Source organism: Gekko japonicus, unplaced genomic scaffold (assembly GCF_001447785.1).
Source record: "Gekko japonicus isolate JY-2015 unplaced genomic scaffold, Gekko_japonicus_V1.1 scaffold244, whole genome shotgun sequence".
NCBI lineage: Eukaryota > Metazoa > Chordata > Lepidosauria > Squamata > Gekkonidae > Gekko > Gekko japonicus.
In genome coordinates, this window is record NW_015165838.1 from 909,287 (window position 1) to 935,230 (window position 25,944).

Consider the following 25,944-nt stretch of genomic DNA (forward strand, 5'->3'; position numbering starts at 1 on the left):
GCTAAACGCTGCTTAGATGCCCATTCTAAGCGTGAGCAGACGCCACAACAAAACACATTTCTTTCGGAGTAAATACAAGGTTTGTGGGCCGCAAAATCCGAGTTTTGGGAAATCGCGTGGCTTGCTTTGAAAATGAGCAGTGACTGATTTTGGTTCCTGGCATGTACTGCTTTTGCTGTTTTCCCCCTTTATTTCTCCTGAACAGGTAATTGCTGCAGTTTTCTGCCTTTTTAGAACAGAGTAAGAAAATATTATTTGATTTGTCTCTGTGGCCGATTTTGTTTTCCTAGCTGAATGTGTGTCACGACACACTTTTGTATGCCACAGATATTTAACTGGGGTATATTAAAATAATGATAAGGTAGAGCCGGTAACATATCCTATTTATTTGAAAGGAAGAGAGAGGGTTGTTTTTCCACGTGTTTCAGCAAGAAAAAGAGGGGAGCGTCTTGAATTCGTGAACAAGTTAGTTATGTATAGTAATAATAATATAAACTTTTTTTCTGTACAAGGTTTTAAAAGGGGGCTCTTCTTACAGTCAGGGTAGCCTTTTGGGGTAAATGCAGTTTGGTAGAGATTTGGGGCTTACACTTATTTTTGTCAGTATAATGTTTTTGGAGCCCTGTATGTATGAAAAAGCTTTTCTTTCTTTAAAAACTTTCTGAAACTTTCTGCCCTAAATAACTTTTCTGATGAAGAAGGCTGGGATGGTCAATAGAGGAAATCTAGCAGAGTTTCTGAGATTGTGAAATTATGGAGATCCTTTTTTGTTTTACTGAGAACAGCAGCATTGTTAAGGCATTTGGAAACAGAAACATGGGAACAACTTGTAAGTTACACTTTCATGTGTACTCACAAGGCGTCTGTAATACATTAAGATGTAAAGTATGAATGAGATGAGGTGTGTTTCCTGCAGGTCCTCAGAGTACCAGAACTGCTTGCAGCTTCCTTGGCAGGTATCTGTTAGCTAGCAAGCAAGTGCTTGTGCCGTATAGGATGCCCTATCCTCTTAAGACCACAGCGAGACACTTAATGTGCAAGCTTTTATTTCCAAAATGTATAGATCACCTCTCCGGAGAGGTCTGATAAGATACGAAACAAATAGAAGGGAAACCATGTTAAGTAAACAGAAATAAAGATTACAGTTTGAAACTTTTAAAGTGAGTTTTAGGATCAAAATTAATTGATCCTATTTACCTGGCTGTATTTCGGGCTGGTGTACACATTATAATGTCCTCAGGTTTGTTGGGGAAGAACTTGAGGACTTTGTATGGGAGTTTCATTCCCTTCTTAGTTTAGTTTTGCACGCCTTACAGATAGATAGCTACATTCTGGCCTCCCGCTTTGACAAGTAGAGAGATTTCTCACAGGAATTGACAGGAATCCCAAGCATCCTTAGGTGGAAAAGAGTTCCTCTTTGAGTGGTCCAGCAGTGGCATTTCATAGAATCATAGAGTTGGAAGGGACCTCCAGGGTCATCTAGTCCAACCCCTTGCACAATGCAGGAAGTTCACAAATACCTCCCCCTCTACACCCACAGTGACTGCTGTTCCGTGCCCAGTGGTCCATGTAATAACCCTGATCTAGAAGTTCTTCTTTGCAGCAGTCAGCCTGCTAGGGCACAGGAGGACTTTCCCCAATAAACCGATGTGCATGCACGACTGAACAGATGATCGCCTGCTGGCATAAGGGTAGAGAGCACCTGGATCCCACATCCTCACCCCTGAATCAGTATAGTCAAAGTGGATTGTACCAGTATGTGCATGCACCCAGTAAGTTCTGGATACAGGGGGATCCTCCCCCAAACACATCTTCTTGGGATCTAGAAGAACCATATGTCCACAGAAGAGAGCCAGTGTGGCATAGTGGTCAACAGTGTCAGACTAGTATCAGGAAGACCCAGGTTTGAATCCCTATTTGTGCCATGGAAAGTTGCTGGGTGACCTTGGGCCAGTCACACTCTCTCAGCCCAACCTACCTCACAGGTTTGTTGGAGAGGAGAATTAAGAAAGCTGCTTTGAGTCCCCATTGTGAAGAAAGGCGGGGTATAAATGAATTAAATAAATAACTTTCTGTGCACACTTCATCTTTGTTGACCCCCTGAGCTGTGACTCTCTGACCCCAACACTATTGCACTGATGACTAGTGTAGGGAAAAATAGGGAAGACACTGACCTATTTAGGAAACAATAGGATCGGCATGGATGAGGGGATTTATGGAAGTAGGTCAATAAAGTGGCATCTGATACAGTTGCAGCTGTCAAGCTTTCCTGTGTTCAGGCCTGATATGGAGTCAGGAGGAGTTTGGCTTATGTGGAGTCTTACTTTGTGCTGTGCACAAAAGAATAATATATGCATGGACTGCTTTTGCTATCCTTATATAGGGATTGTCTATTAAGTTACATGCCTGAACCATGTTTATTTATATTGGTTTCTGAGAAGATCTGATCTGAACTATTCTTAAAATATATTTTGGTTTTGGAGCACTGTTTTTCCCCTTCCTTGATTTGATTAGAGCCCAGGTGTCAAACTCGTTTGTTACGAGGGCTGGATCTGACATAAATGTGACTTTGTTGGACCGGGCCATGTGTGCCATAAGACATAATGCCAGGTACCGGTGATATAAGCCGTATAAAGGACAGTAGCTTGTAGCTCCGAGTTGGTGCATCCTCACTGCAAGGTCCATGGGTTGGGAGGGGGTGTAGAGGAAAACCCACATGGGTGGACTGGAGAGCCAGTGACTCAGCATTGGCCAGATGCCCCCATGCTGCTTGACTGCTGCAAATGAGGTTGTTCCGCCATGCTGAAGCCACAATTGGAGTGGCTCCACCTGCTCCCCCTCCTCGAGCAGTCTTCTGTTCCCTCTCTTGCACCAGTTGCTTGTGGGCCCTGGACAGGCCAGTTCTGGCCCTCGGGACTTATGTTTGACACCCCTGAATTAGAGCATCATTTGCAGATTCCAAAATGCTCTTTATAGTTGCCTTTGGATCTGTCTGTCTTAATTTAATTAAAAGGTGTCTTGAAAAAAGAGAGAAGGAGAAGAGATTGTATTTATACCCCGCCCTTCACATGGAGTCCCCGAGCGGATTATAATTCCTTTCCCTTCCCCTCCCTGCAAGAGACACCCTGTGAGGTAGGTGGGGCTGAGAGAGCTCTTCGAGAATAGCTCTGAGAGAACTGTGACTGACTCAAGGTCACCCCAGCAGCTGCATGTGGAGGAGTGGTGAATCAGTCCTCGTCCTGCTTCTGCACACCCTTCTGACTTGCCTGCTGCTCATGGCTCACAAGTGCCTCCCGCCGCTGCTTCGGTGCCTGAGGGCCCACCTGGCTACTCAGATTGCCTGATGCTGAACCAGCCCCTTTGGGGGCTTTCTGGGGTAGGCCTTTCCACTCCCCCCAGGACATGATCCTTTTAAGAGAGGATGCTCGAGATTGAACCTGGGAAGACCAGCTGGGGCAGGGTCCAGCCAGTGTACGTGAGTTTTTTAAATTTTTATTTTAGTGCCTCCCGACTTATTCAAGGTCCCCCCCCAAATTAAAAAGAAAAATTCTGGCTATGGGCCTGCTCTAACTGCAGTTCCAACTGCAGCCCTGAAATGGTGCTCCTGGGGGAAGGAGGACCCATAGAAATTACTTGGAGGGAGTCAACCACAGGAGGGGGAGATGGTGAAGATTGCTGCTCTTCAGACAGACACTTTAGTTGGGATCTAACACTGATTCCAAACAAGTGATGTACACTTGCTCAGGACAAGAAAAATACTAATTTGATTAATCTGTCCTCATTATTTTTTTTAAAAAATAAAAATATATATTCAAACATTTGGTTTCCTTTCTTTCTTTAGAACATTTACATCCTGCATGTCTGTCCAGTTGGAGCTGCCGTGGTGGCTTTTCTTGTGTTTTGCCTTGGCCAAGCAGTGGGAATCAAACAAAACTAGGTTGTCTGAATGCATTGTATAAGTTACAGACAGCACAGCCACCATTTGTAGGACACTGATTTTCACGGTTATTGACTGTCTGGTGGGCCAACAGGCTCCATCGTATTGTGTCCTTTCAGACAAACCATGCCACCCGATTTCCAAGGCTACCACAAAAGACAATTCTCATTTGGAAAAACAAGAAGAAGAGATTAGATTTATACCCCGCCCTTCACTACCCAAAGGAGTCTCAGAGAGGCTTACAAGCTCCTTCCCCTCCCCCTCCCCACAACAGACACCCTGTGAGGTAGGTGGGGCTGAGAGAGCTCTTGACAGAAACTGCTCTTTTTCAAGGACAGCTCTTATCAGAACTACAGTTTGCCCACGGTCATCCAGCCAGGTGCAAGTGGAGGAGTGGGGAATCAAACCCGGTTCTCCCAGATTAGAGTCCGTGCACTTAACCACTACACTACACCAAGCAACAACAACTGATTCTCTAACTTATCTATTTAAAAGAGAAGTCTGTATATAATTAGATGGCTAACCTAGTCCTATAAATTGTCTTTAGAAGCAGTGATGTGAACAATGACTGGGGCGAAGACTGTAAAGGCTGCCTGTCGCTCACTACCTAGCCTTTCCCTGTTTGCCGAACAAATTCTTAAAATGACTTCTAAACGGAAGCAATGGCACGGTGATGCATACCATTCCAGCCCCTGTAACAGCCCTTAATGATGCCATGTGTCTTTGGGGCTTAAGCATGGTGTCATACATGAATTCTGGTATTGGGGTAGGCACAAATGCTCCAGCTGGTCCCTTTTTTCCTGCACAGAGCAGGAACCTAACAGCACAGCCTCCTGTTGGATTGGGGTACACATTACTTGGGAGATCTGTGATTGAATCTCCTGTGCTGTCTTTAGCTAAGAAGCAGTCCGGGGGAGGGGGAGTGAACATAAATAAAGCTGCTTTACCCTGAGCCAGACTCTTGGTCTGTCAAAGTCAGTATTGTCTATTTTGACTAGCAGGGGCTCCATCGGGTCTCAGGTGCAGATCTTTCACATCACCTGTTATCTAACCCTTTTAATGGAGACACTGGGGATTGAGCCAGGGATCTTCGGCATGGAAAGCTGGAGCCTTGTGCCATGCCCCCTCCCCCGTGGTTGCTGGCTGAAGACTCCCCCACCCCTCCATTTCCCTGATAGAAATCATCTCTCAGAAATGCTGTTAAGGGAATAGCGACTGGGACAGGGTTAAACTCTTCCTCTCTCAGAAAATGTTGGGAGATCCACTCTTGGCTGTCCTGCACAACGTGGACCTGGGGTTCATAAGAACATAAGAGACGCCAATGTTGGATCAGGCCAAAGGCCCATCCCGTCGTCCAACACTCTCTGTCACACAGTGGCCAAAAATACCAGTGCCATCAGGAGGTCCACCACTGGGGCCAGGACATTAGAAGCCCTCCCACTGCTGACCCCCCCCCAAGCACCAAGAAGACAGAGCAGTTCAAATCCTGCATGCATGCAAGACAAATAAAATGCTTTTAATTGGATTTCATGGGAGCTCTTTATTATTCACATGGTGAGTCTGACATTTGCTAGCAAGTCTGAGTTTACTGGTACTCTTCATTTAGCTTATTTTCTAGAACATGCGGCGCAGGAAGAAAACGAAGAATCGTCCAAAAAAGCCCATTCCTCTGTGCCATGAACTTGCTTACTGGATGTCTCGCTTGCCAGAATGTCTCTGGACCATTCCTCTTTCCAACCTATCACTTCCAGGTATATAGTACTTCCTTTAAAGCAGTCTAATATTGTTTAAACATTATTTTGCACTTACTGCTTAGGAATAATTTTCTTATTGGCTTTTGGACAGTGATATAATTGGGAAATACATACGAGCAGGCCAGATTACAGAAACTTCTAGAACTAGGAATGTCATATAACTGAAATATTCCTTGCCCTCTCATTTTCATAACCAAGCTTCTCAAGTCAAAGGGTGGAAATTATCAAATCTGACAAACACTGTCACTCTTTAATGTGTAGGCAAAGGCCATAATGTTAATGCTGTGTGCAGTTCGCTAAACATGTATCAAGAAAGTAAGGCCCATTAAGGAATCCTGTCTCAAAGCAGTCAAATGGGAAGATGCACTAGAGACCACCAAAATGCCTTCTCACACTGCTCTTCACCTCAATCACCCTCTGACAAGCATTCCAACCCTGGGAGAGTGTGATGGCTCCTGTCTGTCATCCCTATCTCTAATTTTAACCACAGATACCTCTCTTTGAGACTGGGGCACTCACTGCGGCAATGAAGTAACCAACAGAAAAGGATATTTAAGAACATAAAAGAAGCCAATGTTGGATCAGGCCAGTGGCTCATCCAGTCTAACACTCTGTCACACAGTGGCCAAAAATATCAGGTGCCATCAGGAGGTCCACCAGTTGGGCCAGTTTTTCTGCCAGATTCTTGGATTTATGACAGTGCCACTAAGCTGTTCATTGTTGGTGGTTCAAGTTTTGACATACTGTACCACCAAATTTTCATAAACAAGGTGGCAAACATGGGTTTGAAGAGACTGTGCCAGAAGCTGTGATTGTTGGCAACGTGTGCGTGTGTGCGCACCTGTGCAAAGTTGGCTGCGACTCCACCACACTTTGCACAAGGCTGCAATTTGTATGTGGGAGGAATCCTCTGGCAGAAGCTCTGGAGAGCTTTTTTAGTTTTGTACCACTAAATTGAAAAAAAAAAGGACTATTTTCTCTGATGTCCTAGCACAGCTGCATAGTAATGCTAATTTCCTGCCCTTCCTTGCTAATTTGTGTGTTTTCTCTTTGTGATTCTCTAATTTGATTAAATTCCTGCACACTGGTCATGATCTTTGCAGTTTTTTAAAGCCTGTCCTGTGTGGATGGCACTCTGTCTTCTAAATGGATCAATCCTAAGTGATTCTTCAGTTTGGCAGTTTGCAGAAGGTCTATGTGGCTCAGCTGCTATTTTAATGTTAGGCTTCCAGAGACTGCCAAAATGGTTCTCTCCCAATCTTTGTTCACTAAAGCATTAAAGGGGGAAATGCTTTCAGAGCTTTAGGCTTCCCACCCTAGCATCTCTCTTTACATCTTGTGTCAGTTTCGTTCCACGCTAATGATCCCCCCTTTATTTTGTTTGAATGCAGCACTGAAATCCTTTTTTTTTTTTTACACTGGAGATGTTGCCATTTGCCTCCCCTCCAATCCACCTTTCAAGTCAATACCAGGAGAGAACTAAACCTTGCACAGCTCCCTTTAAACATTCCCTCCATTGTTTTAAATTAAAAATTTGAAAATGAGGGATAAATGGAGCTTGTACATCGATGAAGAGGGAAGGATGGTGAAAGGTGCAGAGTGGGTGAAATGACCTTGATGTGGGTGGGGGAGTGACCTTCGAAGGGCGGCAAAAGGGCAGGGAGAAATCCGAGGGAAACAAAACAAGGGAAAAATTGGCACAAAAGCACTCTTAGAAAACCTGGAGAAATGGCAACCAAAAAGTCAACTGAGTGCTGGAGGAAAACCAATGCAGAACAACCAAGAAAACCCAACGGACATGCATGGTGAAAGCGAGGGAAAACACCCATGCATAATAGGCCTCAGTCAAGGAAGCCTCAGTTTGCAAGACCTGAGGGAGACTGTTAATGATAGGACGATTTGGAGGCCATTCATTCATAGAGTTGCCATGAGTCAGAAACAACTTGATGGCACCCCCCCCCTTCTCGGAGAGTGTACACATTACAAGGTCCTTGTGTTTGTTGGGGAAGAACCTGAGGACTTTATATCACATGTGTAATGGGAGTTTTGTGCCTCCCAGATGCATGCTACCTCTTTTCTGGCTTTGAACTTGGCATACAGGGAGAAACTGTTATTGGCTGTTTTGTAAAAATCATATTACTTGTGTGACTACATGTAAGAGTGTCTCTGTGGGTCTGTTTGAGGACACAAAATCCTTGAGTTCTCCCCCAACAAACATGAGGATTTTGTAATGTCTAGATTAAGCCTGATGAGAGAGTGAGAGGCCAAAAGGATGATCGGCAGAGGAGAGAGCCAGAGTGAGGAATGAAAGGACGATTGTGAACATGGGATAGTTTACATGACTAGGAGGCACAGAAGTGAGGAATTTGTTGACAGTCTTAGTCATGTTGTAGACCTCAAGGACTTCATTCTTCTGATTCAAAGCCTTCCTGCTCTACATCTTGAGACAGAAGCTGACAAATCGTGATTCTGGTATAAGAAGATCTCCCTTTGAACTGAACTGGTACCTGGATAATGTCTGAATATTTGGGAAATGTTTATGCAATTTGTGTGTTTAGGCTAGGAGCATTTGAAGGGTGGACAAAAAGTTTGAATTAGTTTAATTTTAAGTTTTATATTGTTAGGGAGCCATGATACTATGACATACAGCCTTGATGAAACTTCAACAGTAAGCGTAAATGAATCCAAGCTGCTGGAACTTATGGACAAACATATGCACTGGATAATACATCCTATTGTTTTGAGGTGGTGCATAACACAGGTAAACAAATCTTCCATTTTTAATGTCTTATTCTGAATTGTTTAATTTACTAGACCTGTCATATTGTGAAGCTTGTTTTTAATGGTAGCTAATGTGGTCACTCTCTAGTCGTTGCTGTAAAATGAGAAAAAGAACCAGTGCATAAAACAGAGCACTAAACCTTTGTTTTCAACAAGGCAGCTTGTTGCCTTCTCCTTCTGCCATGTATGTAAGTAGCTTGTCATGTGTGAAGCATAGTATATTGTAGTCAGGGTTGCCAACTCCAGGTTGGAAAACGCCTGGGGAGGTCAGGGTTTGTGGTGGGGTGGGACCTAATCCTATACATACACACACACACACACACATATACATATATGCCCAAGCGTATTGGCACTTTCCAACTCTCCCATTGGCTGTGCTGTGTACTTCATTAGCCCATCAACTGCCACTCAAGAGTACTCACATGCCATTGGCTGGGTGCTGGGTCCGATCCCCCCCCCAGTCAGCTTGGCCACCCTTTCCTGTCAGAATAAACTGCCAAAACAGCTGTCTCTCACAACGAAGGTGATTCTCCGGCTTGGCTCCTCCATGGCTGGCTGGCTGGCTACTTAAGTGAGCCACCAAGCCATCAAACCATTCTCTTCTCCTCCTGCTGTGGGGCTCACTTTCCCCTCAGTGGCTGTTGCTAGGCAACCAAGCTTGGTTCTGTCAGTAAAAAGGCAGGGGCAGGAGGCCCTTTCCAGGCCTACTTTGGCCTTTGTGGGGAACTCATTGGGGCAAGTCCTGACTTGGGTTGCCAACTCGAGTTTGGGAAATTCCTGGAGATTTTGTGGTGGAGTCTACAGTTTGGGGAGGGGAGAGGCCTCAGCTGAATAGAATGCCATAGAGACCACCCTCCAGAGCAGTTATTTTCTCCAGGGGGAGAGAGATCTGTTGTCTGGAGATCAGTTGTGATACTAGGCGATCTTCAGGCTCCACTTGGAGGTTGGCTACCCTAGGCCTGGCAGACTTGATGACACCTGACTGACATTACTTTATGAGGCCTGGCTGCTTGCTCCTATTCACCACCAGCAGCCCCCTGCCTCCTGGACAGCCAGTGTGGCATAGCAGCGCTTCAGAGCAGAGTCTGCAAGACCCAGGTTCTTGCTGTGGAAGCTGAGTGGGTGATTTCAGACCAGTCAGAGTTTTAGCCTAACCTACCTCACAGGGTTGTTGTGCAGATCTAAAGGGGAAAGGAGAATGATGTAAGCTGCTTTGATCCTCACTGCGGAGAAAGACTGTACTTTTCCTAGGTAGAGGGTGCAGGGAGGGGGGAGGACTTGGAAAGCTGAAGTCAGAGGGGCAGATAAAGGTAGGTTGATAGTTGGCTGAGAAGGAGATAAGGGGGGGTGGCGTCAGAGCGGAATGCAATGGACGCTTGAACGTTAAGCTCCCCAGACCCTTCCCCCAAAACGCATCTAAGCCGACATTCACCAAGCCTGCACAACTTTCAGTGGTACCCCAAGATATGGGAAGAAATTCTGGACCGAAAACAAGAAACGCTACAACTGTGAGTAAAGGGGTCCCCTCTTACTTTCCGAAAACAGAGAGACCTGGGCCTCCTAGAAGCACTCCCGGTAACCCTTCTAAAATGGCGTTGGGCGGCACAAACCAACAGCCGGAAGGCCTTACAGTATCCCGGCAAGAGTTCCATAACTCCCTACAAGCCCTGGAAAAGAATATGTCCACCACCATTGCTGATGTTGTAATTGACTACAGTGTGTATTTATTTAACTTTCGACTTGCTACCCTGCTCAAACCCCCCACCGGGGGTCTCTGAGCGGCTCTACAGTTAATCATTACCTTTACCTAAGGCCACATATATATGCTGGGGTGGGGACTGTCCTAGCAGCACCCAGTGGAGGGACGTTCTGGATTGGCTCGTCGGCACGGCTTCTTCTGGCTTCTCAATAGAGAATATTGTTCTCAATAGAGTTTCAGTTGTTAATTCTTACTGGTGTAACTTTCACATGATTTGGGAGTCTAAAGAAGGTTAATTCTGTAACCGAATAAAGCATAATAAAAACATAAAGCAGTTAAAAATATTAGTTAAAATGCAGAATTAAGAAACCCAGCCAAATCATAAAAGCAGAGATCATTGAGCAGCTTAAAATAACAGTCTTCAAACTAAAAGCACCCTAGAAAATGGTGTTAAAACTACTTGACTCATCTGACCAATGTTTTAATTACATTTTTAAGGTCTTGCATGTATTTTGCGTTCTTGTCCAGTAGGAGGTGCAGGGGTTCCGCCACTGCGGGCTTCAGGGGGAGAAACGAATGATAAAAATTTAATAGGCTGAGGAAGGCCTGTAGTTCGGACTTGGATGTAGGCGGAGGAGCTTGAGTGATCGCCTGTGTCTTGTCCTCAGTGGGGTGAATTCCCGCGCTGTCCACCGCAAACCCCAGGAACTCCACCCTGGGCACTTCCTGAAGACATTTTTCACGTTTGACCTTTAAGCCGGCAGAGTCAAACCTGTGTAGCACTGCTCGTAGTTGTTCCGCGAAGGCCGAGGCATCCGAAGCCGTAATGAGCATGTCATCTAAAAATGGCTGATCTCCCGGAATTCTTTTCAGGAGAGAATCCATAAAAGATTGAAAAATGCCTGGCGTGAACGACACCCCAAACTGCAGACGATGTACCTTGAAAGCCCCCTTGTGTGTCACTATCGTTTGGGCTTCAGCAGTGGCAGCATCCACCGGCAGTTGCTGGTAGGCCTGGGTCAAGTCCAGTTTGCCGAAGATCCGAGCCCCCACCAGTGCGGCTAACACATGGCTGACCACCGGTACAGGATAAGCGTGGTCCTGGAGGGCTTTATTCAATATGCACTTATAGTCGGTACAAACTCACATGTTGCTGTTAGGCTTTACCGGGGTGACTATCGGCGTCTCCCACTGTGCTGAAGCGACGGGCTCTAACACCCCCTGGTCCACCAAGCAATCAATCTCTGCCTTGATCTTTGGCCTCATAGCAATAGGGGGGGTGTCTGGCCTTGACCCTGATGGGGCGGACGGCTGGGTCGAGATCGAGGGATATGGGGGCCACGGTGGAGCAGCCGAGCGTGCTGTCAAAAACCCTGGGGAATTCATTACACACATCCGCAAAGTCCTCAGCTTGAATCTGGTTTATTCCTGTGATCGTTATCCCCAGAGGCCTGAAGTCCCAGTAAGCTGGAGAGCCTCCCCCCCCCCAGCAAGTCCAATTGTCCGCAAAAGTTTTTAAATTGCACCGTAAACTTGCCCCAGCCCCACACCGCCACAGGGTTCTTGTTAAAGTCCCTTAACTTAAATCCCTGTGGCTTACGCAGAGGGGGTCCCCCCGTGGGCAGAGCGAGCGCAGCGTCTCCTCAGAAATAATGGAGAAGGACGACCCAGAGTCTATCTCCATGCTGCAGGGGGACCCCTCTATTAACACCGTTATGTGCACCTTATTGGGGCTATCGGGGGGCAAGTTACATACCTGGTGCTGCTGGTGGTGGGCTGAGAGGGTATGAAGGTTTGTGTGGTGATCTGCCGAGGTCTGGTGGGTTGAAGTCTTCTGGGGCTGTCCACAGGAGCGGCAGACTCTGGCGAGATGGCCCGGCTTGTTACAGGTGCGGCAGACAGCGTCTCTGAATTGGCAAACCCGGCGTTCATGCGCCTCACTGCTACTGGCGCAGGATGGTGATGAAGAGGAGGCCTTCGCCGAGGAAGGTTCCACCAGGCGATGCTGCTGTTGGGATGAGCGGCGGCATACCTGAAGCACTTCCCTGTCTTTGGAGTTGTCCGACTCGAGGGCTGCTTGAATGCGATGTACCGCCTTTACGTGGTGGTCTTTTTTTTTTAAGCCCCCGGAGGGGATTTTTTAAAATAATACTACATAAACTACCAAGAAAAAATAGGGTTAGGGGGACTACATTTAGGGAGAAAGAAAAGATAACCCAAACTAAGCTAAAAACCCAAGGTTAGGAGATCATTCCCTGTTAAAATGCTGTTAGTAAAAAAAAGGCTGTTAATAAACAATATACTTTGTGAGGTCCTTTGTAAGCTTATATGTTAGATTGTCACTTGTTATGAGAAGATTTCCCGAGCGTCTCCTCCAGCTCGCTTCATAAAGGCAATTTGCAAAGTCCTTCCGCCTTTACATCTATACTAAAACTCTCTAAATTCTTGATAGCTTCTTAGACGTTCACTGCAGCCCAATCTTCTTCCATCCAAAGGAATAGAACCACTAATCTTAAGCCTCTTCCGCTCTGGTCTCGGGGTCCAGTGGCTTCTCAAAGGTTTTTTGATTATGAAGGGCACCTCCAGTTCTTTTTCCTCAGCAGACTTTAAGATGACACTTTCTAAGAACACTCGCAGGGAAGAAGTTAAATCCTTGTAAATTTTTCCTGTTTCTCTTGTACTTTTTCTTCTTTTCTCATTGAGATCGCTGCTTAATTTAGTGTCCATCTCATTCTCTCTTTTTTTTAAAATGAAGTTTTTTATTTTTTCCAAATTAATACAACAAAAAGCACATAAGCAAATAACACATGCTCTAATAACAGTAGGAAGATGTACATAAGCAGGTTGTAGGGGTTGGATGCACAACAATAGACAGACAGCCGATAGAACTAAACGAGGTCTTGTTAAGAAACCTGGGGATTTAAGTTGTTACACTGGGCTTCTGCTTCTCCATCTCATTCTCTTTGAGAGCCCTCAATTCAGTTTTTTCTCCGATCGCCTCCTGGAGATGCCAAGACACAAATTGTTGATTTATCTTGGCAAGCTGCTAGTTAATACCAACAAGTTGCTCCAAGATCGGCTTGATGGCTTCTGCTACTAGTGCAGTGATGTCAACTTCCCTTCTTCTCCTCGGAGTTTTCGCAATCTTTTTTAGGGTATCTGCCATCTCAACGTTTTATTTTCAATAAAGTCTCTTTCTTCCTGGCTCTGCAAATTGCATACGCTGTTAAAAGCTCATGGAAATCTCCCACAACAGGTTTACACGCTTGCAAATAAAGTCTTTCAGAAGTACCCATTTACAACTGTCTCTCTCTCTCCCCCTCCCCTCTTCCGTTTATGTAAACGCGTCAAAAAGGCACCCCCCTCCAATTGCTTAAGGGGTTTCAGGGGGGGGGGATTTCGCTTCAAGTATCCATTTACAATCGTTTCTCTCTCCTTCCCCCTCCTTGTTTATGTAAGTGCATTGAGAGGCGTCCCTCTCTCAGCACGTTATCGCTCAGAAAGTTTTTCCTTTGAGGGGGAGGGATTTTGCTGTGCAGTACGCCTCCCCAGAGAGCTGGGGAAGGCATCCACCATCGTTTTGTCATAGAAACTGCCTCCTTTACGTGGTGGTCTTGATGCGCCTTTTTGTAGGCTGCGGCCTCTCGGAGCGCCTTATCTAGGTCTGGGTCGTCCTGGCTAACCAGTTTCCTCCGAAGCTTGGGTTCCCGGAGACCCAAGAGAAACTGGTTTAGCAAGGTGTCCACCAGGTCAGGAAAAGAGCACCTGGTGGCCGCCTGCCGGAGCCCAGCCAAGAACGCGTAAGAAGACTCGTTTGGACCCCGGACCCGCGCAAAGAAGTCCATGTGCTCCGCAAACTTTGTGGGTTTAGGTGAGAGGTGGTTGGACAGCGCTTTCACCAACACCACATAGGTCTTGTCCTTGGTCTGCTTAGGAGCAATTAGGTCCTTGAGTAGCAAGACGGTGTCTATACCACAGGACCGGAGGAGGTGGATCTTCTTCTTACCTGGGTCTACGATGTCATGGCAGTTGAAGTAGCTCTCCAGGATCTCAAGTCAGGTCTCCCACTATGCAGGGTGGGAGAGGTCGAAGGTGGCGATGCTTTCCTGGGATGTAGCCATCGTATTGCTTCCACATGTTGGGTGAAGCTTGGGAACGGAGGCGGCGGCTGGAGCTAGGCATGGAGCGTTGCTGCTCTCGGGGTCAGCAGGGTGAGGTACGGAGCAAGGAGCAACTGGAGAACCGGGGCACGAAGCGGAACGGTGTGTGGCAGTCTCGGTGCTGGGATTTTTTGTTTTTGGATTTTGATCCTGCATGACTATAAATGATTTTTCTCTGCCTAGTAAAAGTGCCAGATTTTCTGTAGCAGAAAGCAGAGCGCTCCAATTTTAATGGAGCTTGAGTAATTCCACCTCATATAATCTTTTTATGTAAACCACCTCATATATTTACCGAGGAAAGAGGAATAAACATGGTGAATAAGGCACAAATAGCAGGTCTTAAGATGTTTGATGCTTGTGATGTGCCTGCTGTCAAACTTACTTCAACAGTGATGGGGCAGTGCCTTTATAACAAAGCTTCCAAGTCGCACCATCATTGCTGTCATGTCTTGGAGGCACTTCCACATCACGGTCTTCAGGCCATTCATGAATGGGCCAAACCTCAGGCCCTTGTGTATGAAAAGATGCTTACTTAGTAACTACTGGTACCAGTACCTGTGCCTCAGGAGTACTTTACAGGCATTCATAAAATTGGGCTGTTAATCTATGATGTATTTCTTAAGGTTCTTACAACCAGTTAATTGTGTGCCAGTTCTTTATAATTATTTTTTTCTTTATTTTTTTGTCTTCTGAGAGTGCATTCCAAACAAAAAGACAAGACCTCAGTGTTTCTTAGTCATTGTTCAAATTGAAATAGTAACCCCCAACTCTAAAAAATGCAGATCGATTCAGACAGGTAGCCATGTTGGCCTGAAGCAGCAGAACAAAGCTTATACCTTGAATAAAACTTTGTTGGTCTTAAAGGTGCCACTGGACTCAAACTTTGTTCTTTAAAAAATTCAGAAAGAGCATTAAGCATGCATTCTGGACTTTTTTTTTCAAATTATGCAGGAGCTGACTGTGTTGGAGCAACTGGATGCTGGAATTAGGTACTTTGACTTTAGGATTGCTCACAAGCCTGATGAACCTTCTACGACTTTGCACTTTGTTCATATGCTATATACTACAGCTGTTGTAGAGGTACAGTTTCTAATTCTAATGAAAACAGACTTTTTAATTTAAGACCATTTCTGGTAGTTGATGTGCAACTAGCATCTGTATAATGTCGTGTGCGATCCAGTTTCTGCGGCCAATGCTCTGGCTGAACTCTTACTGTGTACCAGGCATGGCTAACTTGCGAGTGAGAACTAGCCCAGCTGACCAGATTCTGTGGTGGAAAGCATCTGCAGTTGCCATAGCTTGTTGTAGAAATATATTTCTGATGTGATCTGCCTTGAGTCTCAGTGAGAAAGGTGGATTATAAATAACATAAGTAAAGAAATAAAAATAGTTGGTGGCAGATCAGAAATTCGTAGGTGTGCTCAGATCCTTGATATGCATGCTAGTGGCACCTTACACCTAGTTTCCAGGGTCCAGCTGGCAGAGGTTTTATTCAGTACACGTTTATTCCTCCAAGAAACTCAGGATAGCACATACCATCCTATCCTCTTCCATCGTATCCTCACAGGTAAGTTAAGCGGAGAAAGAGTGACTTGTCCAAGGATATTTAGCTAGCCTTATGGGACGGTGGTCACTTGAACCCAGGTCTCCCACTTTAACCACTGCATCAGGCTAGCTTTCTCTGTCCGTTGGGTATTGCAAGTGGTTTTTGGAGCTTTTTAAAGCTGAGTGCTAGCTGAAGACCAGTAGGGCCTGGAACACGCATTGATTATTTCCCCTATTCTGTGTCAGATGTCTTTGAGTAAAAGGATGAAGTAAAGTTCTTTCCAGTGTAGAAATACGGGACACAGTCCACTGAGTAGTTCTCTTATACAAGTGAAATGCAGCTGGGCTGAAGCACATTACTGTGCATTTGTATGAAACGTCTTCATTTTAGTGGTGCTTGCCTAGGAAGACTGCCCAGAGGTTGTACCCTAAGACTTCATCGACATCAAAGTGCCATCAGACTCTAATAGTACAACCTTTGGGCAATTTTCCCATGCAAACATAGTCTGAATGGGGTTGGATGAATTGTTCACAACTGGAGAGGTATCAACAGTCAGAGGTTATCCTTGTGATAGATGAGAGCAGATGGGGGAGGGCATTTATGAAGACTGACCAGCTCTGAGGCCCCACCAGGGCTCGGAGAAACCTTACCTGGCTGGATAGTCATGAGTGAAAATGTGGAATCATGTTGATATGTTAGACACCTCCCTGTTGGCTGAGCAAATTCTGGTGGGCTCTGTGTTCTAGAATCCAAGGCTCAGATGTGTTAAGGCTTTTTTAGACACATGGGAGGGAGACCTGAAAAGAAGCTGCCTTTCCCATGCAGGTGTGTATGCGACTGTGGGAGGACAGTGTGGCCAGGAGAAGGATGGCCTCCTCTTTATGCATCCACCCATTTAAATCTCCCCTTGGGGGGTGGGATCAGATGCTCAGGATGTATGAATCTCAAGTAGGTTAGCTATATTTCCATGTTTCCCTTTTTTAAAGTCTGTACTCTAATCCTGTACCCCAGCCTTGCCCTGGATGGCCCAGTCTAGCCTGATCTTGTCAGATCTCAGAAGCTTTGCAGGATTGGCCTTTGTTAGTACTTGGACAGGAGGCCACCAGGGAAGTCCAGAGTTGCAATGCAGAGGCAGGCGATGGCAAAACACCTCTGAACATCTCTTGCCTTGGAAACTCCATGGAGTAGCCTTAATCGGCACCAACTTGATGTCACTTTCCACCCCCACCCTAATCCTGCAAGCTGTAATTACTTAGGAGTTATGCCTGTAGAAATAAGGTTGTATTAGTTAAGAAAGGGCATTCCTACCTAACAGGCCTTACTGCTGGCTCACACTACAATTGCAGTCTCCTTTGGCTTGCTGCTTCTGGCAGCCAAACTAGAGCTGGGGCAGCAGCCAGGAGGTGGTGGCCGCTACTGAAGGAAATGGCTCTGAACTCTCCTTAAGCTGATATTGGGAGTGGGGAGCATGAGGGATTTCTGCTGAATGTTATCTCCCTCAGCCAAAAAATAACTTCTGTCTCTTGGTTGCTTGAGAACTATTTGCCTGAGTAGGGAGAGAGGGTAGCCTGCTGGAGCAAAAAAATCACAATCCCTGTATCCAGTTTCAGTGTTTTGTTATCATTCAATAGCCCGATTCAGGGGGGAAAAGTTACACTTTGTTTCCTCTAAAAACTGCAATTGTGGCTGAGTTTCTTTAGGCTGGGGCCACATAGTATGCATGAGTTATGACAGTGTGAAGTTGAATGGTGCATGCTTCATAGTGCTAATGCTCAAAGCATTAGGTCTCAAGACGTTTTACAAGTGACCATCAGTCAGATGAGTTCTGAGCTAATTAAAAATTCAGCAGTGTCCACGTTGACTCAGGAATGCTGAGAGACAACCAGTTTGTATTAAATTTACTGTCTGGAAGTTATTAAGATTCCATCAGGAGGCTCAAGAACAATTATAGTCCCTCAAACATCTCCAGCCCTAAGGGTCCAAAATTTGAATCATATAACATATTTGGGATTCTCTTTATTGGTGTCCTTCTTTTTAAAGGGCTTGGAACAATGGCTTCTAAATAGTTAAAAATGTGATTCTAGCATTCTTACAGGGCAATCTATGCAGAGTTACTCCATTCTAAATACAGAGGCTGTAATCTGCTTACATCTAATCCCGTCTGAGCAGCCATCTATTGGAGTAACTATTACTGCTGTCTGCTCATTTTTTAAAGATGAGGTAATTATAGGTTAGATGGAACAACTTATTTTTCACAATTCAGAATTAGATTGTGACCAAGTCATGGAAATACATTCTCTTAATGAGGTGGTTGAAATCCACTTAAATCTGGCTGTCACGACTCAGGTGGGGTGTCACCTGATGCTGCCACCACTCTGGTTTTAGGAGCCCTTAAGAAGGCCCAGAGCATCCTCCCAAGGCCCTCAGGCCTCCCTTGTTTGGCCGAATAATATGCATGAGGACCAGGCAGAGTAAATGACAAAAGGTTTATTTTTACAGGAGGTCAGCCCAATATGGGAAACAAAATGCCCTAACGTGACTAGACTCAAAGTCCCTAGTTCACTGTCTCAGTTGGGCCTTCTTCTCAGGGGGAGGGTCTCTCCCAGCAGCAGCCTTCCCTCTGGCCCTGCTCTCTTGGAAGAAAGAACAGCTCTTCTTCTGTACCAGGTCTTTTATTATAAGTCCCCTTTCTCTGTGATTGGCTAAAATTGGCACCAAAACCTCTCAGGGACTTCTGGAAGTTATAGGCCTGGCCTCCTCCCACTGTTACTCAGGCTACCTGTGCCTGCTAGGCCTCTTCTTGCACAGCCCAGATCATGACACTGCCCTATAATGCACTATCCCAAAAGCCACTTGCTGCCTGCCTTTCAAGCCTTCTACTGCTAATTTGTACCAAATCATTATTTCAGGCTATATACTCATGATGTCTTTCATTGCTGCCATGAATTAAATCATAGCTGAGAATCTTCTGCAGTGATGAATGGGCTGGCCCCCACCAAGTTTGGAAACCTTGCCCTCTGTGATATGTAGGTTTCAGGGAGATTAACTGACCGGATGGCTGTGCTCATGGCATTTTTTTGAGCTGCCAACAATCTGGATTTCCTTTTTAATAAAAAACCATTATGCTAATAGTTAAAAAGATGGTTCTTGAGCCAGTTTCATCTGAACTTGGAATGGAACTATCTTGTAGGAGCAACAGTCAGTGATGCACTGATGGAGCTACATTCTTCAGTGAAACAAAATGGGGAAGAGGTGTGTACCCGTTGCAGTTCCCACTAGTCAAGGGATTGTTAGATTAGGGTTTGTGTTTTTTGAGATAACTGTGAGGAGATTCTAATGGATCAGATGAAGGACTTGAGCACTTAACTTGCTGTTCCTTTTCAGAGTATCCAAACCATGATCCTCTCTATTCACAGATGCCTTTTGCTAACAATTTTTTTTTTTGGGGGGGAGTCCTGAATATTTATTTAGTGGAGTCCTGAATAATATACTGCAGGTAGTATTCTCTTGAATTGGCTATTACTCCTTCTGTTGGTACTTCAGTAAGCATACTGCTGATCCTTTGTCTCAGCATGCAGTGGGAACGGGTTGAGGTGGTAAGGGTCAATACTCTGGTATTCATGTTGACATCCGTGCACGCATAGGTTTCCAAATTTATTTTTGCGAGCTAGACAGTTAATCCGCATGCAGAAGAGGAATTTGCCATAATGGAAACGAACAGCGAGTATGTAATGGAACTTCCAATGAACTTTAGATCATACCATGGGAATCTAGTGTACTAAATTTAACATCAATGTTCTCTACCCAATATACTACATTTGTGGGGAATTTGCAGGATTTTGCCTCTCTATTACAGAAAATTGTATTTGACCTGGGCTAAATCTTGATCCCCCGTTATAACACCACATTTGTTAGAAGAGATAAGTATTGAACTATGCAACAGTAATTTGTTCCTAAATTGTGAGGAATTGATTATTAATTGATATCAATCTTGAAGAATTATTTTTCTGTATGCCCAGAACTGACTTGATGTTAATATAATTTGAGGATGGTTTAATGTGGGCCTGAGTGTTCAAAGAGAATTTTGAACTCAGATAGCTGATTTTGGGTGGTGGCATGTGACTGCCAGTCTCAGAATTTGGTTTTGGGCAATACTACTAATTTCTCTGTAGCCTGTTGAAATTATATAGGGACAAGTGGGGAAAGGCGGTACTCATGGGGAGGAGAATCCTGATTTTGGGTGGTGGCATGTGACTGCCAGTCTCAGAATTTGGTTTTGGGCAATACTACTAATTTCTCTGTAGCCTGTTGAAATTATATAGGGACAAGTGGGGAAAGGCGGTACTCATGGGGAGGAGAACTCCCCCCATTGCTGCCATTTTCCCACACCTAATTCTCTCCTTATGGCTCAGTGGGAGGGCTGGGAGATTCATGGTGTGGGGGGAAATCCCACATTGCCAAGCCTGGTGCCGCTCCAAGCCTACCACCTACTATTGAGCCCCGCGTCCTCCACCACCACAGCTGGGCTCCAGGTGGCTGCCAGCATCCTCTGCTGCCATGGCTGGGCCCAGAACGGTTGCCGGCATCCACAGCTGGGCTGGACTGGAGCGGCTCCATTCTGTTCTGGTAAGAGCATTTTCTGTGCGTGCATGTGCAGACAACGCAATGTATTGGGGGGATTTAACCCTCCCTATATATTTTTGTTTCGATTTCAGATTTTTCTGCTAACCTCAGGAATCTCCCAAGTTTGAAGAAAAATCTGTTTAGTGTCAGTGTGGTCCCGATTCCATGGATTTAGGTATCTGCATATGGGGACCCACACATGGCTATTAGTATATAGATGACACTAGCAATTAAAATTAGCATATTATTTCATATCCTAATTTTCCCCATCTAAACATATACTTGAGATACTGCCTGATTATAGGCTGCTGTTTATTTCCGCTACTCTGCAGCACAGAACGATTTATCTCACTTCTTTTGTGTTGATTGTTGTAGGATGTCCTGTGGGATATTTTACGGTGGTTGAAAACCCATCCCTGTGAGGTCATCATTCTAGCTTTCAGAAACTTTGATGGATTGGACGAGGACCATCATCGTCATCTGGTGTGTTGTATAAAGAAGATCTTCTGTTGTAGACTGTGTCCTAGAAATGTAAGTTATTTGGAATCCTTGGTTTTGAGCTTTCAAGGATATAAATGTCTTACTCACAGTAGCCGGTTTGGGATGTTATACTGAAGTAAATAGTACCACTCACAATGCAAACCAGACCTTTGCTCTAAATGAATGGGACTCTGTACGGATTAATCTCAATGTCAGTATCCTTTTTGCAAGCAGAAAATTAAAAACCTACAATGTGATTCAGAATCAGGCATTGAGCACTGAAGTCTTGATGCCCAAACCGTACCCTGCATATTAGACCATCTTCCCTGTGCCATGATCCCAAGTGTGTAAAGACAGGCTCTAGTTAGCAAGCCACTCTTCTTGTGCTTGGAGAAGCTCACCTTTTTCTTTTTCTTTTGCTGTTTCAGCGGTGTCAGGATTCAGCTGTGGTATTGAAACAGAATTCCAGGACTGAGTCTAGACACAAATTAAGCCTTGGTTTAGTTGAAATGATTAAGATGCAAAGTGCATGGGAAACAATTACGTTCTGTTACCTGGATGTTTAAATATCTGCATCATGCTTTGGTTTTAAATTCTTATTTCATGTAATTTTTTACACGTTTGGATACTCTTCAGCATCCCATTAGAATGAATCCCTCCTCACTTTGATGCAGCATGCGTCAAAGTAAGGAATTCACCTATTTCAGCAAGACAGTTGAAAAAAATTAACCATCAAAACCTTTACTTTTAAATGAAAACTTACCTCCAAAGTGAAGACCAAGTCTCTCCTCTCCTATATCTGAAATATTTTCAGGGTTCATGTGGAAATTCAGTATCTGGCCAAATTAAGGCACTAATGATGATCTAGTTCTCATGAGAGCAACAGCATTTACTCAAGACTGCCATGTTCCCATTTCTGTAGGTTGTATCACAGCTATAGGCCAAGGCTGTATGAATTTTGTTGCAATTAGAACTGTGCTTATGTAGAAAAGCAGAGCTCTTCTCTTTTTGACTGTCTTTCAGATCTTAACTGGGGAATGACCACTCAGTTTAGCATTGGTAATCTAACCGTACAGAGACTTTGTTGTGGGGAGGGGAAAGAGGGAGGAAAGACCTCAGGTATTGAGGTGTGGGTAGTGGAGCTGGCCAGCTTGAGGGGGCGATGTATATAATAACTCAGGGATTTCAGGAAGGTTAGTTGTATTTTTTGAGAAGCTCTGAACAAAATCTGTATGGGAGACACAGAGTAAGATGTTCTGACAAGGGTCCTCCTCCTTTTTTTCTTCTAATATTGTTGGAGATAAGAAACAATGGGTGATTGATTTTGCTTGAAAATAGACAAACGTTTTACAAAAGAAATTCTGAAGCACTTCATTTAAGAAAGGCTGTGTTTTAACTGTCTAGCAAATGGCTGAAGGCCTTTTGTGAAGTTAGGAAATCCACATACATGACAAAAAAAACTCCTACAAGCTTATGGATGATTCTTAGCATTCAGACAACATGCCTCTTTTGCCATGTAGCCTTTCCTGTACATAGATTTTAAAATACAGTCAGGGAAGTATAATAAAAATGGCATGCCTTAGCATTTGAATTTCTGTACAGTTGCCATAAACGTAAGACAACTTCATCGGCTGTGGTCCTACAAGTACAGTGCAACGCTTCTCTTCCAGGTGGTTCCAACCCTACAGCATATGTGGGCCCATGGCTATCAGGTTATTGTCTCATATGAAGACATTCTACAAGTGGCATTGCACTCTGAGTTGTGGCCGGCACTTCCATACTGGTGGGGAAATAAGACTACAGCAAAAAAACTTATCTGGTATTTGGAGCTGAGGAAACGTGGTGGACGCCCAGGTATCCGTTGCATTTTTGTTTTTGCAAATCATGTGCCAAGGCTCTGTGACTTTATCTTGTTCTAGACTGTCAAAAATCTACATGTTTTAATTGTTTGCAATGCAATATCTATTCAATGACACAAACCCAGACATCACAGCTCTGGTCACTAGGTTCTTGGCTGAAGCGGTTAAAGATAGATACAAGCTTTCTGTATGAACAGCCTTATTTTGCTGTCTCTGTAATGCCTTCTTGCTCATATTTTATCACACCATGTATTTTATTGATATGCCATTAAAAGGTATTTGATTTGATTTAACTTCATCTTGTTCTAGACTGTCAAAGATCTACATGCTTTGTTTGCAAACAAGGATTACCATAAGGCTTGATCAGAGCCATATAGTATATAACTTTAAAGGAAGTTTGGTTTTTCTCTGATCACGCTTTGGTGAGGTGGGTGAATGGTATAACCAAACCCCTTTGTTTAATTATTTTTGGACAGTCTGGATATGTGCATGGACACTGTTAGAATGCATTTGGGGAGATTCAGCGGCCCTCCATTAGATCTGTAGAGATACTTTATGCTATTTCTTTATCCTTTAAAAAAGTGTAAAAATTAACAAAACAAAGACATGAAAACAGCTGATTCTACTGGGCTGTGTTTGTACCAGTTATTCAGTATTGGAGAGCCAATGTGATGTAGTGTAGAGTGCTGGATCTGAACGTAGAAGACAATGCAGCGTTTGGACAATGTTGTTCCTGCAGGTAAGGTGCATACTGCCAAGTAGAATGGCCCTACCCTGCTTTTTGAAGTGGCGAGATGTTGTGGTTATCCATGTTGGATGTCCAACTATGTCACCTACTCTGCCACTTGATACAGAAGACGAGGAGAGAATCTACTGGTGACTCCAGCCTGCCATGTCATGAGATTACTTACAAGTATCTCTGGACTGCTTTCAATGTGCACGGGCTGCAAATGCAGCAATGTATTGGCACGAGGATAGTTTGTTCTTTTATCTTTAAATTAAGATAAAGGCATGAAAACTCCTTTGTGAATATATGGTCAAACTGAGAGAACATAGATCTCCCAGCATCTTTTAAAAGCTAAATTGCTGCAGGTAGACCCAAGTTAGAATTGAGGCTATCGAGGAGAGGGGGCATCTTTTTCCTTCCTGAACTCCTTAGAGTAGGAGGGGGAAGAGAGGTTGATGGGTGAACTGTGCAAGAGTGGGAGGATTAAACCCTCTTTCTGAGAGGCCCTGATGCCTGAAATGTACCTTCTAAAGAAACTGAGAAAACGCAAACCTTGATTACCCAAGTATTGCATCTGTTATGACCCAAAGTGTTAGTAATGCCCACAGGAGGGCATATGACAGACACAGTGGTGACTTTTTGTTTTGTTTTCATGCAGGAGGATTATTTGTTGCAGGAATCAACCTTACTGGAGATTTGCCATACATTCTGTCACGTCTACATTATTCTATAAAGAAAATGACCCTCCGTGCCCTTCCATTACTGAATCGCTGGATAAAGAAGCAGCGACCCGGAGCAGAGAAAGACTGCATTAATATAATTGCTGGGGACTTCATAGAAAGAAGTAATTTCGTGCAGAATGTGATCAATCTTAATGAAAAACTTATTCCAAAGGAGCACTTCCCAAATATGCTGCCTTTGCTCAGCTCTGGAAAAACTTGAGTACTGTGAGACTTTGAACATAGTTTACCTTCCTCACAGGAATGCTGTGAAGATCTTGTTTTTAACAACAAATGATAAGTTTAAAAAACCTCTAGTTAAGGATGAATTCCTAACTCCATGAATTTGTCTGGAGACACACTTAAAAGTGCAGTTCTTTTTGCACTGCTTCCCAGGAAACCAAGCACTTTCATGTATCACTTTTGCTATTTTTTTAATCCAAACATCCTGTTTGCAGTGATTGGTGCTTGCTGTGTCAGAGAATCTGACCGTGTGCTCCTACCAACTAAGTAGCTCACACCGATTATCTCTTCAGAGAGAAGTGGAAGCCATTCTTTTTCCAAACACAGATGACACCACCAGAATTGACAGGGCCAGCCATCTTTTTGGAGCTGTGTGTGCTACCAATTCAGAAGGAGAACTTTGACTGAGAAACATGCAGTGCTCAATGCTGGGATCCCACAACAGAAGCTAGGCAGAAAGAAATTATCCAAAATTCAGCCTCTACTAAAGGAACGAATGAAACCAATTTAATATGATTTTCAGAAAGGAACAGGGTAGGAGAGAAGGAAGCAAGCCAGGAGATGAGTGAGTCTAACTACTATCATCGATAAACAGTAGACAGCATTCTTAAAGCCAAAAGTACAAAGGAACAAGCTCAGCTGATCAAAGTGACATCCCACCAACTTTCTAGTAGAGGCATCATATACTTTGAAGTAGTCCCTTGGCAAGCTTGGCAGTTATGAGAGAAGAGAGAAATCCTCTTTTGGACTGGGTAATGAGCAGGAAGCAGAGGACTAGAGTAAATGGACAGTTCTCACAACACAGGGGAGCAAGCAGTGAGTTTCCACAACCCGATGTTTTGAAACAAGTGCAATTTAACTTATTCAGTCCATGAGTCGGATGAAGGCGGAGTCGGATGACGCAACTGCGGGGCGACGCGGCGCGGCTGGAGCCCGAAGGGACGAGTAGCCGGAAAAAGCTGCAGTCCAGAGCAGAGCGCGCCGACGGAGGATCCACCAAGAAGCCCGCCGATGGTCGCTGATTGCCCGGAGCACCGAGACTGCGCCTGAGCCGCCAAGGAGAGAAAAAGCCGCCGTCCGGGTGCTGCTAGGTAACCCCTCCCCGCACAAATTGTGGCCCTAGTTAGGATTCGACTACAGATGTAGTCTAATGTAAACCGCTCTGAGACCCATTAGGGGTCATGGGCGGTATAGAAATCACATGTAAATAAATAAAAAAAAATAGTTATAAGTGAACTGTGAGATGGTTGTATTTGCAGATTAAATGTATGCAAGCCAAACTGTGAAGAAATCTTCTGTGAACTCCAATTTAGGTGAATGGGCAGGACCTTGTCAGACTCAGTTTATCTGAGTGTAAAAATGAGGATGCCTGGCCAATAAATCCTGATGACATAGGTAGTGAATGGGTAGGAAAAA

The 25,944-nt window shown here is 44.5% G+C and overlaps 1 protein-coding gene across 1 annotated transcript; it reads left to right on the plus strand.

The window, feature by feature from the left end:
* On the plus strand, positions 1-25,684 carry PLCXD1 (phosphatidylinositol-specific phospholipase C, X domain containing 1). The gene is made up of 7 exons (XM_015410971.1): positions 1-79; positions 5,544-5,688; positions 8,316-8,452; positions 15,283-15,411; positions 20,876-21,031; positions 22,651-22,834; positions 24,225-25,684. The coding sequence occupies exons 2-7, from the start codon at positions 5,559-5,561 to the stop codon at positions 24,506-24,508; spliced, it is 1,020 nt and encodes a 339-aa protein (XP_015266457.1). The 5' UTR covers positions 1-79; positions 5,544-5,558; the 3' UTR covers positions 24,509-25,684.
* The last annotated feature ends 260 nt before the right edge of the window (positions 25,685-25,944 follow it).

Coding starts and splice junctions, on each gene's coding strand:
- PLCXD1 (XM_015410971.1), top strand. CDS start 5,559: ATGCGGCGCAGGAAGAAAACGAAGAATCGTCCAAAAAAGCCCATTCCT. Junction 5,689..8,315: donor TTCCAACCTATCACTTCCAG/GTATATAGTACT, acceptor TTATATTGTTAG/GGAGCCATGATACTATGACA. Junction 15,412..20,875: donor ATACTACAGCTGTTGTAGAG/GTACAGTTTCTA, acceptor TGATTGTTGTAG/GATGTCCTGTGGGATATTTT.